Consider the following 18,227-nt stretch of genomic DNA (forward strand, 5'->3'; position numbering starts at 1 on the left):
TTCCATTTAAAACTAGATCAGTATTAGGCGATTAACTTTATAAGCTTAAATTCGCCACAGTCTTATTTAGCACTAACTATACAGTCACGCAGAGTAGAAGTATCTCCACAAAACAAACTGTCTTACCTACCCATCTCATTTTCTTCAGCACAGCAACAGGCCTTTTCTCATATTTGATCCAACCACTGTGATCTTTTTTTTTGATCCTGTAGCCACTGACTCCACATATATCTTTATTACTGTACAGGAAAACTGTTGCCCTGAGGTTTAAACTTCCCTATGTTCCCCATGCCTCTCCTGAGAATTAATCTCAGTTTCAAGAAAAGACTCTCAGAAAAACTGAGGTGAAAAGGAGCAGATGGCCTCAGAGATAAGTTTCTTGGTTTGTTGCTTCAACTGTGAGTTGTCAATATGGCCTTAGCAATGACTCAACGTCCAGCCATCCTAGGGATGTTTAGTGATTAAATAAATGGAAAGAGGTTCTCTTATCTGGGCCGGTAGTCTAAACCTAACAATTACCCAACAACCAAGTATGAACACACTAAATCTCAGTCCTTCAGTGATGAAAAACTCAGGCATGTTAACAGCTCTTCATCTACTATGAGAGAACAAACAACTTCTAATGAGAATTATAGTTCTAGAAGCTGATAATGAGACAACCACTAAATTAAATTCATAAATACAAAGACCTAGTGCAAATTCTATATCTCAACTACCAGTATTCATGACAAATGAGAAAAGATAGGCTATATTCACATTGGAAATCAGATTGTGTAACAGAAAAATGGTAAGTGAATAAACAACCTTGAGAGATTAATTTTTATACTGGTCCTCAAGACTGAATTAATTCTCTGTTCATATTTATGTTGAAAGGGCTAACAATAAGTTAATGGAAATGAGTATCTAATTTCTAGTTCATTCATTGTTTCAACAAATATTTATTGAGCACATACTATGTGTGGAGCATCGGGCTCTATACTTTTAAGAAAGCAAAGGTGAGTAAGAAAGAGTCCCTCCTGTAGAAAGGCTAAGAGACATATACCCATGAACACATGTCAACATGTATTAAGAAAGTGTCAAATGTCATAGAATGGCTAGAGAAACTGTAATGGAAGTTGAATGAAAAACAAATAAGATTTGAAAAAGCAACACTGGACTTGGGTCTTTATGTATGCATAAGATTTAAACATGCTGACATGGAAGGCCAGACGGTAGGACATTTCTATCGGTAGAAACAAGTTGCACCAATCTGAAATGCACAGGTATATAGAAGGACAATGGGCAATTAGGAGAAGGACGCGTAACAGGAAGGAAGAAGATAAGTCAGGAAAAGCCCGTAGAGCAGTAGAGAAGAAGGGCACAAAGAAAAGGTACCTAACCAACCTGAAAAGACATGAAAGTTTCTTTGAAGAATCAGTGCTTGAGCTGGATCTCGAAAGACGTGTAGGAATTAGCCATATATAGATAAGGGTGTTTCGGGAGGAGGCAATAACATATAAAAGCAGAGAGGCCTGAGAGAGCATGACATATCCAGGACACGTTTACTTTGGTAAAGATCACAATGTGTAGCACCTAAAGTAAAGCAAGTTCTAAAGCAAGAACATGGTGTGTACAGCTGGCGAGAGATGAGCTTAAAAGGAAGACAGAAGACAGGTGATGAAGGGCATGGTAGGCCATGCTGAAAGAGTGGCAAGCTTCATCTTTAAGGTGCCAAGAAAACACATAGATTTTAAGCAAGAAAGTGACAATTTAATGTGTGTTTTAGAAAAATCCATCTCGAAGCAGTGTTAAGAAGACATTACAAGAGATGAAACAACAGATAAACGGACCAATTAAGAGGCTGTTGTATCAGTTTAAATCTACTTATCATCATCTGTAAATTAACATAAGGGTAAACTAAGACAGTGGTGGTAATACACGAGTTACTGCAAGAAATAGACAGGACTCAGTAATAGAAGGGTAAAGGATAGTGAAGGAAGAAGGATTCTAAGATGTCTCCCAGATTTATTTAACTCATTGTGTCAGTGGTGGTACCCTTCTACGTAATAATAAATGCAGGATAGACAGAGGTTTAGGGAAAAAAAGTTGTTAAGTTTCATACATTTTGAGTTTTAGTAAAATATAGTTGTGTTTAAAACCATGGATTTTGAAGACAGACTTGGTGCTGCCATTTATTATTTCTGCCAATTGGACAAGGGACCTATCCTCTCAGCTTCCTCATCTATAAAACGAAACAAGAGAGGTAACTACTTATAGGGGCTTAATGAGATGATGAAGACACTAAGTAAATGAGAGTTGCTGTTTTGTCATTAATATTATTTAAGATAACTGTGGGACATCCAAAGTGAAATGTCCAATAGGCAGTTTTAGAACATGGTCTGAGGTTTACAAGCAAAAGGCTGTACACTTAACAGTAACTAAGTATACCACAATTTAGACAAAAAAAAAAAAAAAAATAGAGGGGGGTAGAATTGGAGCAAAGGGCATGAAACAAAGATTTGCCAATTTAATGGATGTGGAGAAGAGTAAAAGATGACTGATGAGAAGCAAAATAAGGCATCATTATTAAACATAAGAGACACACACTGCATTATATGAAAAGGAGCAGTCCTTATTTTCTTGAAAGTAATTTGGTGAACTAAATGAAAAAATAGATAAAGAATTCTTCCAACTACCCAACAGAACTATTATCACAGAAGAAAGAAATGAAAAAGATAGTAAAAAAATTGGCTTCTCAAGTAAAATCAAACCAAACGGAGACAAATTATCAAAATATAAGAAACGAGGATCTGTCAAATAAAAAGACTATAAAAGAAGATGTTAACATGGCTCGTGGAAAGTATGAAAAAAAGAACACTACCTATTATTTTTTCAAAAGAGCAAACAGAAAGGATATATGAGAAAGGAATAAAATTGGCTACTATAGGAAGGTGGGTGATGAGGGCTAGGCTATAAAGCATAGGAAGAAAGTGAGACTTCTATATAGAGTTCTGATTTTTGAACCTTGTTATTCGTGAACTATGAACAGAGTACTCTGTCTACCCTCAGTGGGATCTATTTAAAATAGGTTTAAAAAAATGGCAAAAAATCTAGAACATTACTTAGTAAATTTGTGGTCTTAGTGGAATAATTCCAAACTATTTTGTATTAATTATAAGACATTGGTGTGGCTGAGAAACAAGTTTCTCACCATGGGAGAATAAAGATACAAATTAGGAATGGGAGAAGGAGAAAAAGAACCTTGGGGTGTTAGATTGGAATTAAAGATATCAATACATGATTCAAATGAATAAATGTAATATAAAGAAAAAATATAAAGGTAAATTTAAATTTATATAAAAAGAAATCATAAAGGTATTTATTTATAATAAATATATATTTATATTATATATATCCTAGTTCTGTCCACTGAAACAAGTCAATAGCAATGAGCACATTTCTTTGGTGTCTAAATACCACTTCCTCACTATAAGGAACCAAGACATCTTGGAAAAATAGCTGATTCCACATGTGGGGCAGGGAAAATACAAGGTAAGCTTAGACATCTTCTTGTGACATAAAATAAGAAAGTGCTTAAAAACTAACGGAGATACAGCAAAAGTATACAGAGCCAGACTAAAGGGATTCCTGTTGACCAAATATGACAATAATGAAATATATCACACTGAATATTTTTGTGATCTGTGAGTCTATTGTGATTTTTCTGCTAAGGCAGTGGGTGAAGAGGAAGAAAGGCAAGCTCTTCTTTCCTAAAGAAACCTTCCACCCAATGCTGGGGAATGACAGACTTAGAAAAATCACAGTTTTGTAACCACTGGTATAACAATGATTCAGAAAAGGTTTATCGATGCTGCTAAAAATGATAGGTAAAGTGTTGTTAGAGAACACGATCATCAGTTTCAAAATGTCCCCAAAATTACTTATTACAAAGAGACATAGAGAAACCTATAAATCCGCCTCAACTAAGCAACTAAATTTATATCGTTAACCAAGAGATCAAACTTACCATCACCAAAAATAGGACAAACTGATATCATGCCCCTTCTGATGTGATGTTATAAGAGGGTGGCAAGGTGGCAACATCAGCTATACAGTGTTCTTGTAATCTGAATCAAACCATAAGGAAACAATCAAACAATCTAATAATTTGTAAAACTGTGGGACAGTCTATAAAACAGCAGGTCTGGGCTCATCAAAACATCAATGCCATGAAAGACACCCCCACTTTAAAAAAACCTTAAGAGAAAAGGTAGAGAGCAGGGGACCGGTTTTAGATTAAGAGGGAAAGAGACATGAAAACCAAATCAAATGCGTGACCCGATAGACTCTAGATAACGGAGGACAAAGAAACATAAAGAATACTTAATGGAACAACTAGAGAAATCTCAATATGGACTAGATATTAGATAATAATACTGAATTAATGTTAAATTTCGTGAATGTAATAATGGTACTGAGGTTTCGTAAGTAAATGTCCTTATTCTCAAGAGTTATGAACTGAAGTGTCATGTCACTATGCCTGCAACTTGCTTTCATGCGGTTCAGAAAAAATACATATATGTGTGTTCACATTATTTAGAGAGCTAGAGATAAAGCAAATGGGCAGAATGTTAACAGTTGAAATTAAGGAAGGAGTGCAGAAGCATTCATTGTACTTTCCTTTCTACTTTCCTGTGGTTTTCAAATTTTTCAAAATAAAAGTTGAAAAGGAAATAGACTATAACCTTCTGGAAGACAGCTAATGCGCCTAACAAAGTAAAATGACATAAAAGCAGATGCTCAATTTAAAAATCATTTTTAAATTCTCATTTTTCTACCAAGTGACTTATCGGTTAGCTACAGAAATACAAGTTCTTTATTTAAATATAGTATATAAAATATAGGAGGCTAGATAAAATAATAAAGCCCTACCTGTGTTAAAAGTCGCGGAAATTTGAGATTATAATCACTGTCAGTTTCTCTAAAGTACTGGACAATTCCGCTTACTTCCAAAAAACATTCAACTCCAGGTTGTTCTTTAGCTTTACCTTAGAGACAGTCGAGTTCATCTTGAATTAATCTTTCCAGCACTGTATTCATTTTTTTAGTATTCTCAAACATGTGAGGGACTTACTTACAAATGTGATTAGTAGTGCTAGTAGTAGCCAGAGACATATCCCTCATCTTTAAGCAGTGTCTATTTTAATAAAAGCCAGATGTGTGTGTGAGTGTGTGTGTGTGGGTATGTACATATATACATACACATATACACATACGTATATACATACACATATACCTATATGCGTTTATATATATGATCTTATTTTATTTTTAATACCCTGTAAGGTACGTTGTTTTTGCCGTTCCTAACTCACAGGTAAAGCACAAGGTTTTAACATTGTGTAACCTAAACTGGGTATTCCGTTAGCCAACCTGGCTCAGAGATAGAGAGATTTGCTTCAAAAAAGGGAAAGGAACAGCAACTAACATTCACATGATTACTAACCGAACTACAGAAAGAAAACAGAGGTCTCTTTACAAGGATAGGTGCTCACAAGATATGCACAAGGAAAAGTGAAGTTCAGTGTCATTTAAGCCAATCTCTACTTAAATCTTTTAAGAGATAAAACTATTTGAGCAGTAATTTAGTACTAAATTAACTTGGATTTTTTTCTCCCTATCTTTGAAGTTTTTGTTGTTTAAGTGTTTCCGCAAGAGAAATGAAGCAATGTTCCCTTCCTATTCAGAAAAGAGAAACAAACTGATGACTTGTAGTAAGATCTGGGTGGCTTGGCTTACCATAGGCATATTCAGCAAAGAGCCAAATACATACTACATTTTTCATAAAACCTTTTTACTCCAGAATAATCAAGTTTTCATGTCGCTGAATTATCATACTACATAACCTTCTACTAGCAAAAACTGAACCTGAAGAGGAAGGATGCCAGACAAGGAAAAAAGTAAGGGAAGAACTACAGCAGATATTATTACCAGATAAAGGCTTTGAAGATTCTTAAGATAACAAGATTAGCAGTTAGACTGAGAATAAATGTTTCCTTTTTTTTTTTTTCCTTAAGCCGGTGACAATTCACCCACAATGTTATCAACTAAAATGGGTTCTGCCATGATGCTGGAGATGACTGTATTTAGATAGGTAGCACTGCTCCCAAAGTCCAACCTATTGAAAACTCTGCTAATAAAGGCCTGGGTTTTAGCTCACTTCCTTTCTGGCTCACCAGGTAGGTACATCTTAGTAATGAGACATATGAAACATGAGCACTGAACACTCCGTAAAGGTGACCTATTTGGGGTCATCTTCAGAGGGGCTAATCTCATGTACGGCAAATCAAGAGCTCCTGACTCTTCTGAACTTCCTACTCCTAAAGGACTTACCTTTTTGTCTGAAAAGTCTTACTTTGTCAGCTTGTAATCTGCCCTTATTCAAACATGGACCACCAAAAAGATGCGATGAATGTACTTTCAGCATTCTGAAGTTTAAAATTTTCATTAAAATAATGGCCATAATATCTATACACTTTGGCTTACCATAAAGAAACAGATATACATATATAGATATATAGATATATAGAGATATCTAAATATCTATATAGATATCTGAAAAACATAAAAAGAAATATCTATGTTGGAGTATGTTTTAAATAAGTATGTGTTAGTTAAACTGAAAGGTGCAAAGGAAAGATGTTTATTTGTAAGTAAAGAAGAATCAGCTGTCCTATACCTATAGAGCAAAACAGTTAAGATATACACAGATAAGAGCAGTTTTATGCAAAGGCAACCAGGTGAAGACTGATCAGTGGAACCACTTTCTTCCTCTGTTTCACTGGAGAATCATCAGTCTTCCAGTCCCATCAGGATTGGGCTGAAAAGTAATAAGAAATGAGGGCAATTAGAGAGAGAGTGAGGCAGCAATTGAGGAAGGAACAACCTAGACAAAACAGCGTGGATTTTGAATCCCATGCAAGAAGCCAAGAATTTGGGATTAGATTTTCTGTAAGGGAGGGGTCGTGATCCTGTCCAGAAAGAATTAAAATTGAGGTAGGTAGATTTATATTCTGACTAGCAGAGCGTGGGTCAAGAGAATCGGCTAGGAAGCTTCTGCTAGTAAAACAGTCTGGAGAAGAAGGACATTGAGGCTTCCAGAGAATGTCGTGGAGAAACAATCAGCCCATTTTATTTCACTCCAAGAGTGAAAGCTAAAGAGGGAAAAAAAAGACTCCAAATTTAGGGGCCTTAGAGACCAGGATGACAATGGTGTCATATGCAATAATGCCGACTGTGAGAAAAGTTGACACCTATGACAGAAAAGATGAAAGATTCGATTTCTGACATGTTAACTTTTAGGTTAATCCTAGCCAAGTGAAGATATGGTACAGACAATAAGAGATACAGGGCAGGTGAACTCTCTGTTTTCAGGCAGATTCCTCCCCTCCCCCTTCAGGGACCTCATAACTTAATTCCAACTTGACATAGCAGTCTAGTACTGGATAGCTAGAGAGGAATTAGAACGCCTACCTTACCAAAGAAGGCTGCCAGGAGCAAGATACTTATTCCAGGCATTTTCAAAACTCCATGTCACTAGAATATCAACTTCAAACACTGAGTAGCATTTAAATATATATCACAGCACTTTCATTTCAACCTATTTAACATTTCTGAAATATCTAGATCAAAATGTTGGGTCAAATGACTATATTCCAGTAAAACATCTACTAAAAGAAAAAATTTTCCCCACCCCACAACTCTCAAGAGATTCAAGACATCTGTCAATCATAACAGATTTTCTTAGTACCTACTTTCTCTCAACCTTACAGCCAAGTTTCTTTTTTGAGTAATGATAAAGGCCACACATCGCTTTTGCAAGTATATAAATACCTCCCTCTCCCTTTCTTCTAACACTAGTTCAAGGCCAACTGCACCAAAGCTTTTGAGAACCAGCACTGGAAGATCTTCAAAGAGAAACTGCCCATTAACCACAACAGCAGCTGCTGTCTAGAGCCTGCAATTTAAATCTCTGAAAAAGAAACTGTGGCTTCTGAAATTTAAACAAGGAGGTGCCACTTGTAATTACAAACATTCCAGTGGGTTCCTTCCTTCATTGATGGTTTCCAAACAAAGGCTGTTTATTCAATTTTGGTGGCGCTCCCCAAACTGTGAATGTAGGCATTCCTTTGTGCTTTTCTTGTGCTGTGGCCAGCTCAGAAGAGAGGTGCAGGTTTTTACCTGGCCATGGCTGCTTAGACCCCTCAAAACCATCTCGTGTGTAAGTGCTTGTTTGGCTAAAAACCAAAAAAAAAATCAAATGCTTCAGATTTATAGTCCACATTAAATACATTTAAGAACTTCTTAAAATAAACACATACACAAACACAAAACCTCACATTTCACGAAACTCAGAAAATGGAACCAACCTATTTTCTGAAAAAACAAAGAAGTTCAGAAATTAACACTGAAGCATTTCAACATTTCTAGCTAAAATTATAAATTCATATTTTAAATCAATGGGGCAAATACTGAGAAGTAAAAACAGTAACTTTTTCTCTTCCTACCCTGTGCCCCTATCCTACAAAAATAAGGGCCAAATACTTACAGCTTGTTGTATGGGTTTCCCACAGCGCAGAAGGCATTTTGTGATCACTTCAGCTACAGAATACAGGCTGAAATTAGCACTAAGCCAGTTAGAAATGAGAAAAGGAATTTTTTTCTTTTAAGCTTTATATTCAAAACACATAAAGGCATTTATATTCCTTAGAAGTATTTAAAGATAAATATATGAATGAGGTATCTATCTCACAACCATCAAACTAAAATAGCCTTTCCTACAGAAGTCCTCATATGGAGCATATTCATTATGAGAACTACTGGAAATAGCCAATCTCACCAGGGGTGCTTTCCATAGCACACCAGTTGACAGATTAGCTACAATTACTGCATATTTACACAACCATATTTACATGACAATAAAACTCATCTTATCCGATCCGAAAAAAACCTTGCTCAAAATAAGGCAAACCACACAAAAAGTCTCCTCAGTGCAGGCGGTAATCACACTCTGGCTTCTATGGTTTCTGCCCCAGCTTTTACCCACTATAACAAGCCTTTACCTTCCTCGGTAAAGCAAGGGAAAGGCAAAAATTCTGCATACTAGTTTAGAAGATGTACATTCAGCTAATGATAAGCTAATGATACTGTGATTACGGAGGGCGGGTGCGGGAAGGGGACTGTATCTTACAAAGATTTGTTCTAAAGTAAATTACAGAAGAAATAATAGGATGTCCAGGATTTGTCCAAAATAATCTGGGAAGGGGAGAAAGTGTACAGAGGATGCAATGACCATGAGTGGATAATCACTGAACTGGGTGACTGACACACAGGATTAATTATGGCATTCTTTCTGCTTTTGTGTATATTTGAACATTTTTCATAGTAAAATGGAAAAATGAAGTATGATCAATGTAAAAAAAGTCATCTTGAGGAAAAAAAATAACTTTTTTTCTTTAAAAAGAAACAAATTATATTCAGCTTTTTCTCTACTTAATGAAAAGGGACAGGCACCTGGTAAGAAAATCAGGATGTGTTCTTGCTCTTAACCTCAGGACCCTTCCTTTTTTTCCTTAGTTATGTGGAATGAGTTCTAGTGTTAATATTAATCCTTGAAAAGGCAAGTCAAAAGCTTAAAACTATAAAGCCGAGCCTTCTGAAACCTAGTTTTCGTGCACTTGACTTATTATAGCTACACAAATCCAGAGTTCTGCCCTATGAAGGTGCTTTGGACGACAGTCATGTTGTGGCTGCCAAATAAAGTCCAGAGGTTTCAGAATCATTCGTCAACACTGAAGACAACCTTACCAAGAACTGGTCTTTTCTTCTCAGAGGTCACTCCTCTGATCCATGGGTTCATTACCTAGAAGAGCAATTAATCTTCCCGTGTTCAGAATACAAACTATTCCTAGCCAAGATACTGTCCACCCATGATCCATATCCCTCACTGGGCATCCCTGCTGAGAGGTGAAACAGTTTCACTGGCTGGGCATTAAGGGGCTTAGACCCGCTCCCCAACTAGGATGCATAGCTAACTCAGCCTCAGTTAAACGGTAAGCAAGGTCTTTCCCTCACTTGGTTTCGGCTGCCTCTCCGCAAAATAATGGGATTTCACCAAATGATTTCTAATATCCTTCCTCTTTCAAAAACTCCATGATTATTAGAATCTCTAATTCTTCAACAGGTAAGAATAAGAAAAAGAGCTTTGGTGCTAAAATGGTACATTTTTCTATTAAATACTTTTTAAACGTGAATATTGTATTGGGTGAGTTTTTATGTGAGTGTGTGTATGTGTGTGTGTATATATATATATATATATGCACGTATGAACATATACACATTTGTATGAGTACAAACACACACACAACATACACTCACATACACAGCAACTGATATCATTAGGTGCTTATATGGGACTAATTGCTTCCAACTCAAAGCAGCAAATTTTCAATTCTGCAACAGATGTCGCTGTGTGATTTCTCCTTTCTGCGCTGGATTTTCAGTTAAAAATGCCCAGCATTAATGGTCAGTACTATTCTTCCCAAGAAAGGGATACGGCATTTGAGCCCTTTGGATTTATTTCTTATAACTTTTCTTCATATGCTGGTAAATTCCCATTCAAATCATAGCATTGATTAGTTTGGCCCAATTTAAGAGATTCACCCACATAAAAATGGGCCTTTTTGTTAAAACACACACAAACACACACACCCACATTTTAAAAATGTAAATTCTAAGTGGCTAATTAGACATTAAAATTTTACATACAGAAATCCACAGAATGAGACAGTTTATATTCACGGCAATATTATCAGTTTTTTAAAGCCTGAAAATCATTAGCAATACAGGCCAAGGAATAAATAATTCACTTATGTATGGGGCCAAAATGTACAAAGTATGAGCCCAAGTCACTAAAAACTTCAAGAGCACCATTAATGACAATGAAAATTTTAGATTTCAGTTTTTACAGCATTTCTTTGAAAATAAATAGTCAGGCTAATATTATAATTGCAAGACATCTTACCAATCCGACATTCGCTATCAACCACTTCTTGACACGTCATAGAAAGTGACATCTCTTTCCCTTCAACCAATATATCCTCCAACGACCATCAATCTCAACAAGTAGCTAGTATTTTCTTCTGTTGAAAGTCAGAGCTGGGAGAAAGGCTTTCAAAATCTCCCTTTTAGATCAGGAACCTATTACCTTCCGGAGTTTTTCAGGGAGTGGAGCAATGTGCAGTCAGGGGATTGAAGACCAACTGGGGTAAAGATATGAAGTCAGGAAGTGAGAGAGGAAGCGAAAGTGTCCTGCTTGTTGGCTTCTTCCAGGTCTCACTCCCCTTTACCAGGAGGGCCATTAGGGAAAACTGGATAAAGCATGTACAACATCCATATGAATAAAGCTCTTTGTTCCAGAGAACTGCCTCCTCTTTTATTCCCCCCTTTTTCCGTATTTGTTCATTTCAAAAGATCGCTCAATGGGTCTCTTGTTCCTCCAAAATGTCCCGGGCAAATAATGCAAGCTTGTCTCGTCACACAAGTCACTAAATGAAGCCTTGTGCGTCTCCAGTGACACACTGTAAATATAAAGTGGCATTAATGAGGGATATTTTATCAAAGCTATCACAGACAAGTGCAAGTCCCTCCTGTGGCTATTCATTTTGATGCAAGGAAAGGAAACAAAAGCAGGGCGGTACTTTTGTAAAGTCCTTATCCCAGATATTCAAGCCCCAACAAGCCACAGCAAGTAAAACTCAGCCCCCATACTTCCCAGCACCACGACAAACCCCCACCCATCAGCCATCCTCTGAAATGCTGAAAAAGGCAGGAGAGTGACTGACCACTGGTACACTCAGAATGGGAAACATCGTGCATGCACCTAAAACGTAACAGGCATGATTTACACTGGAGTAATCGTAGAAAACCCTATTTTAGCTGCATTTCATTAACATCAATTTCATCCAAACATCACAGGAGGGCTGGGAGAGTTTCTCCAGGGAATGGATGGCTTCTATTACAGTAGACAGAACCACGACCCAATGCACAATTGCCTAGATGGCTATCCCAACGAGGATGTAAATGAAACAAGCCTAACGAAGTTAAAGGCAGCTCCAACAGGTTTCTCTAACCCTGGGAGTGGGAACTGGAGGCCTCTGAGAAAGCTTAAATTAGGACTGAGGAAGAAAAGTCCCTCGGTGCCCACCTGAAATCTACTCTGGTGGCGTAGGACCTGGGGCTAGACCAAGACCCCTTCTCAGACTGATAACACACACACACACACAAAAAAAACCCCATTAAAAGAAAAAAGATTTAAAGAAAATCTCACCCCCTCACTACAAATCAAACCCAATTACAGTCTAATTTGAACACAATCTGATAACCAGCATACAAACAGGGATGTATACAAGAGCGAGAAGCTGCTTCCATGGTAACTAGCAACAGAATTTTCTTGTAGCTTTGACATGCACGGTTGAGTTCCAGACCGCTCCTTTCTAAGTCAGCATATATTCCTCGCTGGGAAGGCAACTTCTTACCACGAGACAGTTACAAATATAGTACTGTTGCTACTACTCCGTGCCTTCAATGAGCAGGGTTGAAAGAGGAGGCATAATCTAATCCTACTCTGCTGCCAAGCAGCATTGCACGGCTCCCATTTTTAGTAGAAAGGCAATATCCCCGACTAGTGCTTTCCCCGACCCCCGCCTTTTTTTTTTTTTTTTTCCCCTGCAGCCAATACAAGTCTATTGTTGCCTCTATTATGCGCCAGTTACCGAGTCTTTACTCACGCTCACGTTTAACTGACACTGGCGCTTTTTACAATGCAGCAGCAGCACGAGGGATCTCTTTCAGAAACATTTTATTGAACCCATCCAGTCAGAGACATCACCCGAAATGAAGTTGTAACCACACCGGCATCCGCTGAACCCAATTATCTCGTAACTCATAAATTAAGAATTCACAGAGGAAAAACACATAAACAACATCCGGAGACAGACCGTGGAAGAAAAAATCCTCAGCTCTGGAACCGAGGCTGCTGCCAGATTCCCACCCTTATACGTCCCCAGCATGTTCCCCAAACCAAGCTCCCTTGCAAGCCTGGTTTTTGGGGAAGCAACCCAGCATTCCCCAAATCCAAAGCTAGCACCCCCAGACATCCCCATTTTCTACAGCGTGTCTCCTGCGGTGTTTACGTAACTGTGTGTCCTCTAGCGTGTAAACAAAAGACACAGCCCAAGCGGAGAGGCGCCCCGAGAGCGGTACCGTGGCCCCAGCGCTGAGCCCGCCCGGGCCGGGGGCTCTGCAGGTGGGGGCTGAGCTCTCGCTGTCCTCCGCCACTTGTTGCTCGCGGGTCCTGCAGCTCCCGAGCTGCAAGGAGGGGCTTTGCAGGCGCCGAGCGCTGCTGCATTCCCTCCTGCACCTCCCCCCGCCTTCATCGCGGCCCCATGCCTCCTTGTTTCGGCTTCCCGCCCGGCGCCCGCTGCAGGCGGCCAGGATGCTGGGGACGCCGCGCAACCATTGAGCTTGGCGGTGGCGGGAACGGGAAGCAGGGTGCAGCACCGCCGGCCTCTCCGCTGGGGAAGAGCTCTGGCTCCCTTTTGTTAGCAAAAGCAAACACTGCCCTCTTCTTTCCCGACCGTGCCAACGCGCCGGGCACACGGGCAGCCACACAGCGTGCTCCTACCGAGTGCTCAGCGTCTTCGGGGAAGGCGCCGGGCGTGCAGAGCCGCCCCTGGGCAAATTCCCAAGACAGCTCTGCACACAGGTGGCGCCTGGAGGCCCGCAGGGTGCCCGCCTGGCCGCAGAGGCCGCGAAAGCTCCCTCCACCACCCCCGGACTGCCGAAAGGATGGGCAGCCTGGAAATTCGGTGTCCCCATTCGCGGCAGAGGACGCCGTGGGGTAGGCAGGCTACGGGCTCCCAGCTCCTTCCCGCAGAAGCAGCAACAGCAACCGCCCTCCGCGGGGCCGGGCCCGAGGAACTTTCCCGGCCTGGAGCGGGGCCAAGGAGACCCGCAGCCAGGCGAAGGGGGCGGAGGGCCAGCGGTCCGGCCAAAGGGAACACTAAGGGCGCGCAGTTCTGGAGACAGAGGAGAAAGGCAGAGCGCGGGGAGAGCAGGAGCGACCAGACAAGTCTGGGGATGTCCTGTGGACCAGTGAGGAATCACGCTGGAGGCGGCTGCTCGTCAGCCATGGGGAGGCTTCGGGGATAGAGAATTGGGCGACCCGCTGGTGAGGTGGTGGTGAATGGGCAGCCCTGGGAGACGCGAGGAACTGCAACTTACAGGGACAACAGCGAGTTTGGGAGGGTCCGAACGGTTCTGAGGGTGCCTTCGATCTATTCCCTACCCCATATTCTCTAGCACCCAGATCCCCCATTCTCACTCCACTCCACTCCGCGCTAAGCCGAAGAGAAAAGGTGTGGGTGCAGCCATCCCTAAGGGCTCTAATTCACACCCATCTGGGCAAGGGAAAAGAGAATTACCGATTCCCTCAGTTCCTTCCATCTCAGCCCTGAGTTTCCTCTCCACACTCTCAGCTTCGGATTTAGGAAGTGGGGGAAGGTTGTCATGGAAACGTTTCCCCCCTCCATGTCTACGGCCACTGGGGTGCCTTAGGAGATTTAGGGGGCCAACGAGTCGGTGCCCACACCTACCTGTGGCGATCAGTGCCGCGGCAGAGAGAAGCAAGAGCAGAAGCCGGAGCCGGAGCCCGGGAGGCGCCGCCGCCGCCGCCACCGCCGCCGCTGCCGCCGCCGCCGCACACTGGGATCCGCTCGGCAGCACAGCACTCGCCATGTCGGGCACCTGCCTCAGACTGGCGGCGGTGGCTTCCTCCGGAGCCCGAGCGGACAACTAATGAGATGCTAATGACATGCACTTGAGGCGGGGTCGGAACCGACCAATCACAGCGCCGCGAGCCCAACCCGGCTCTCCGAGGACTCGCCCCCTCCCCCACCCCGCCCCCTGGCGCTGGCGTGCGGCAGCGCGCCCGCGCCACCTAGGGGAGGGGCCAAGGGGAGGGGCGAATGCAAATATGTTTATGTTAAAATTCGTTTTCGCTTTCCCGGGATCCAGGAAAAAGTGTTCTCCCGGGCCCCTGGCGCGTGGGGGCTCAGGCTCAAAGGGGGCGGGTCTAGCTTCCCGTACACCTTTACTAGGAATGTTTATAGTAGTCGCTATATCAGACCAACCACTGGAGAATCTCCCTTGGAGGTTCCCCTGCCCGGTACACGGAGTACATCTGTCCTGGAAACCAGACGTTGCAAATATCTGTCACTCACCTTGCACTTAAGGAATAGATCTTTGGGAAACAGGGGCTGTTCGAGAGTGGAGAGGGAGCGTGCAGGTCCCCGGATTGACAAAACAATCTGGGAGAAGTGCATGCGTGCTTTGCAAATCCGGCGGAGCGGGAGAGTCTGTTCAACAACCTAGCGGTAGACTTGGGCATAGTTGGGAGAAAGGAGCCTGAGTAGGGCTGTGAGATTTTCGAGTCGGTGTCGTTGTGGTAGATTCTCAGGAAAGGTAGCTCGAGGAGGGTGGGCTCAGGCTCCTCAGCTTGCTGAAGGTTTCCTTCCTGGCTTTAATATATGTGTGTATTTGCTATATGTGACCATATATAACATTAAATATTTAAGATTACACACTCAACAACAACAAAAAAACCTGTCAAGGCTTCAGGGTGGAGTGTGGGGACGAGGGATGGCGGGGTGTTAAGATAAGGTCTGCAATCTTCCTCCTTCAGGGCTCAAACCCACTCCCCCCTCCTCTACGCCCCCAGTCCCTCCTAAAGCATCTGGGGACCAACAGGTGCTCTGAGCTTCCGGTGTCTCTGGAAGAGGCTCTCCCAGCTGAAGAGACTCTCTTTCGATGCGCTCACCACCCTCCCTGAAACTGCCTTTGCTTTCTTTTGAATCAGGCAGCCGGCTCTCTTGTCTGCTTTTTAATTACTTATTTTCTTCCCCTCTAGAAGATCGTGTGCGCTCTGACCCTCTGCTGCTCAAGCATCAAATTGAAGGACGAGCCATATTAAGTATAAAGGTTTATAATAATTTAAGTATTCATAGAATGCAGAACAATAAGATGTAGGAAATACAATTTGCATAATAAATATCAATATCACAACAACTAAAACAAACCATGACAAATTATCTGTGGCTAAATGACCAAGAGAGTACTGAATGTAAATTGCTAAGTCTGAGCTTAGTCTAGGGGAGCTGCACCAAATGACTTGGTTGGGCTCTCTATCCTCATCTGGCTAAAAAAGAAAATAATAACGAATGAATGAATGAATGAATGAATGAATGAATGAATGAAAAAAGTTACCTATCAAAAAGGAAGTCAAGATCTGCCAACCTACCAAATGAATTACATTTAAAAACAGCCTTGTATTATCCATTATGCATAAACTAATTTCAAGACTGCCCTGTCTTCACTGCCTGAGATATTCTGCTCTGTAATTATAGGCCCCAATGCAAGAAATGCAGGCAGTCCTCCAGAAGTGGAAAAAGCTCCAGCAGGCAAACCACTACATGAAATAGGAAACCATCACCACGTAGTCACCAGTATAATGTTCAGTCTACAACATCCTACTTATCCTTATCGCCTCTGGAAATAGAGCTACCTGGATCAGAACAAAGGCCAAGCAAAGTCCCAACAAAATCAAGATAAACAATTTGAGCCACATAAATTCTGAAAGTGATGAGTAAACTATAAAGTAATGTCCTATATTTCAGGAACTGTAACACCCTAGCACAGAGCCTAGCACATAATAATATTAATATTTGTTATTGTTACTACTTTTGCATTTATTGAGTTCTTATTAAGTATTTTGCATGCATCTCATTTAACCTTTAGAACAATCCCATGGTACATACTATTTGTCACCCATTTCATATTTTTTAAACATAATTAGAAAGATTAAGTCATTTCTCAAGGTCAAAGTTTCTAAGGTGCAGACAGAGCTTATGCAACTAACCACTATGCTATACTGTGCCTCAACACATATTTGTTAAGTGAATGAATAAATTTCACATTATAATTCATGAATAATAACCATAGGATAGCTGCATTTTTAACATAAGGTAAAAATATGCCAGCAGCTCAGAAACATTTTTTTAAATAACAAGACTGCATTACTCCTAAAGAAAAGCATTCTTCATGAAGCTGAATCTCCAAGAGAATCTAGTCAGGCCCCAGTCCTCCCACACTAGGAACACAGTATGGGGACATTGGAAGATGTGGAGTGTTTTCATCTCCCTTCATTCTCTTGGCACATCAAATGAACACCTACTCAAATTTCCAGTTGGCAAAGAACAACATGGGACATTTCAGTAAGAAATGCTAATGCTGTATGACTTACCTCACCAGAGGAATGCAAATAGCTTTAGAAATTTTCACCAAAAAATGCCACCTGTGCCATAAGTTAAAGAAACTTGCGCATCTAAATTCCCAGGTCATGGGACATCTTTAGCACTGGGTCTACATGGAAAGAAACAGAGCTGAACATTTAGGATTAAGCTGTCACTACCCTATGCACTAGCCACACTTCTCTCCCACCCCCAGCTCTTTCACACTAAAGATCTCGCCAAGTGATTTAACATATGGAACATGTGAAGAACGTATCAAATCCCCACAGCCGCTAAATGCAAGTTATGACTACTCTGGCTTTCTCATAGTAAAGCTCGTCATTTTCTGTTTCGTGGACTAGAACTCCTCGCCAACTGCAAGTTCCAACATTTTTCCCCTTGCTACATGGATTTAACCAATTTTGAAAACCAGATGGTGTTTTTGCCATTTATAACTGATAATCAATTGTTTTGTGAATTTAATTTTTCAAGAAAGAACTGAAATACTTATCAGAATTACAATCTGGGTGCTACTTGTGTTAGGATAAAGTTGCCAGAAGCACCAAGAGCCCAGTTCTTTTTTTCTTTCCTGAGAAAATTTTAAAGAGTGAAAGGAAGAGGGACCCTATATTGTTTGCCTTCAGTAACACCACTGAGAAATATGGATAAACATACATGAAAAATAAGCACAAAGGGAGATTCATGTTTTGGGGAATATATCAGAGATAATCAGTGAGAACTAGTAACATTTTGCTTTTAAAATGCTAATTAGTTGAGTATCCATGTATGAAAACAATAAAGACAAATTTTTAGAGAAAAGAAAACACTATTTGGAGTCAGCAT

The 18,227-nt window shown here is 40.9% G+C and overlaps 1 protein-coding gene and 1 long non-coding RNA gene across 5 annotated transcripts in view; both read right to left on the reverse strand.

Annotated features, from left to right (window-relative positions):
- The window catches only part of CADM1 (cell adhesion molecule 1), a 318,582-nt gene extending 303,623 nt beyond the window's left edge, over positions 1 to 14,959 (reverse strand). The window contains exon 1 of one of the 4 annotated variants that reach the window (XM_039887957.1): positions 14,694 to 14,959. In XM_039887957.1, the coding sequence (XP_039743891.1) occupies positions 14,694 to 14,835 (142 nt within the window). In that variant the 5' untranslated portion in view covers positions 14,836 to 14,959. The remainder of the gene's footprint in view (positions 1 to 14,693) is intronic. The other 3 variants (XM_039887955.1, XM_039887956.1, XM_039887958.1) reach the window with 3 other exon arrangements.
- LOC120622016 (uncharacterized) lies at positions 6,037 to 12,303 on the reverse strand. The gene is made up of 2 exons (XR_005658390.1): positions 11,063 to 12,303; positions 6,037 to 6,859 (listed from the first exon to the last, which is right to left on the reverse strand). It is a non-coding gene; the product is annotated as an uncharacterized LOC120622016 (long non-coding RNA).
- Positions 14,960 to 18,227: the final 3,268 nt, after the last annotated feature.

Source organism: Pteropus medius, unplaced genomic scaffold, assembly GCF_902729225.1.
Source record: "Pteropus medius unplaced genomic scaffold, Ma_sr-lr_union100, whole genome shotgun sequence".
Lineage (NCBI taxonomy): Eukaryota > Metazoa > Chordata > Mammalia > Chiroptera > Pteropodidae > Pteropus > Pteropus medius.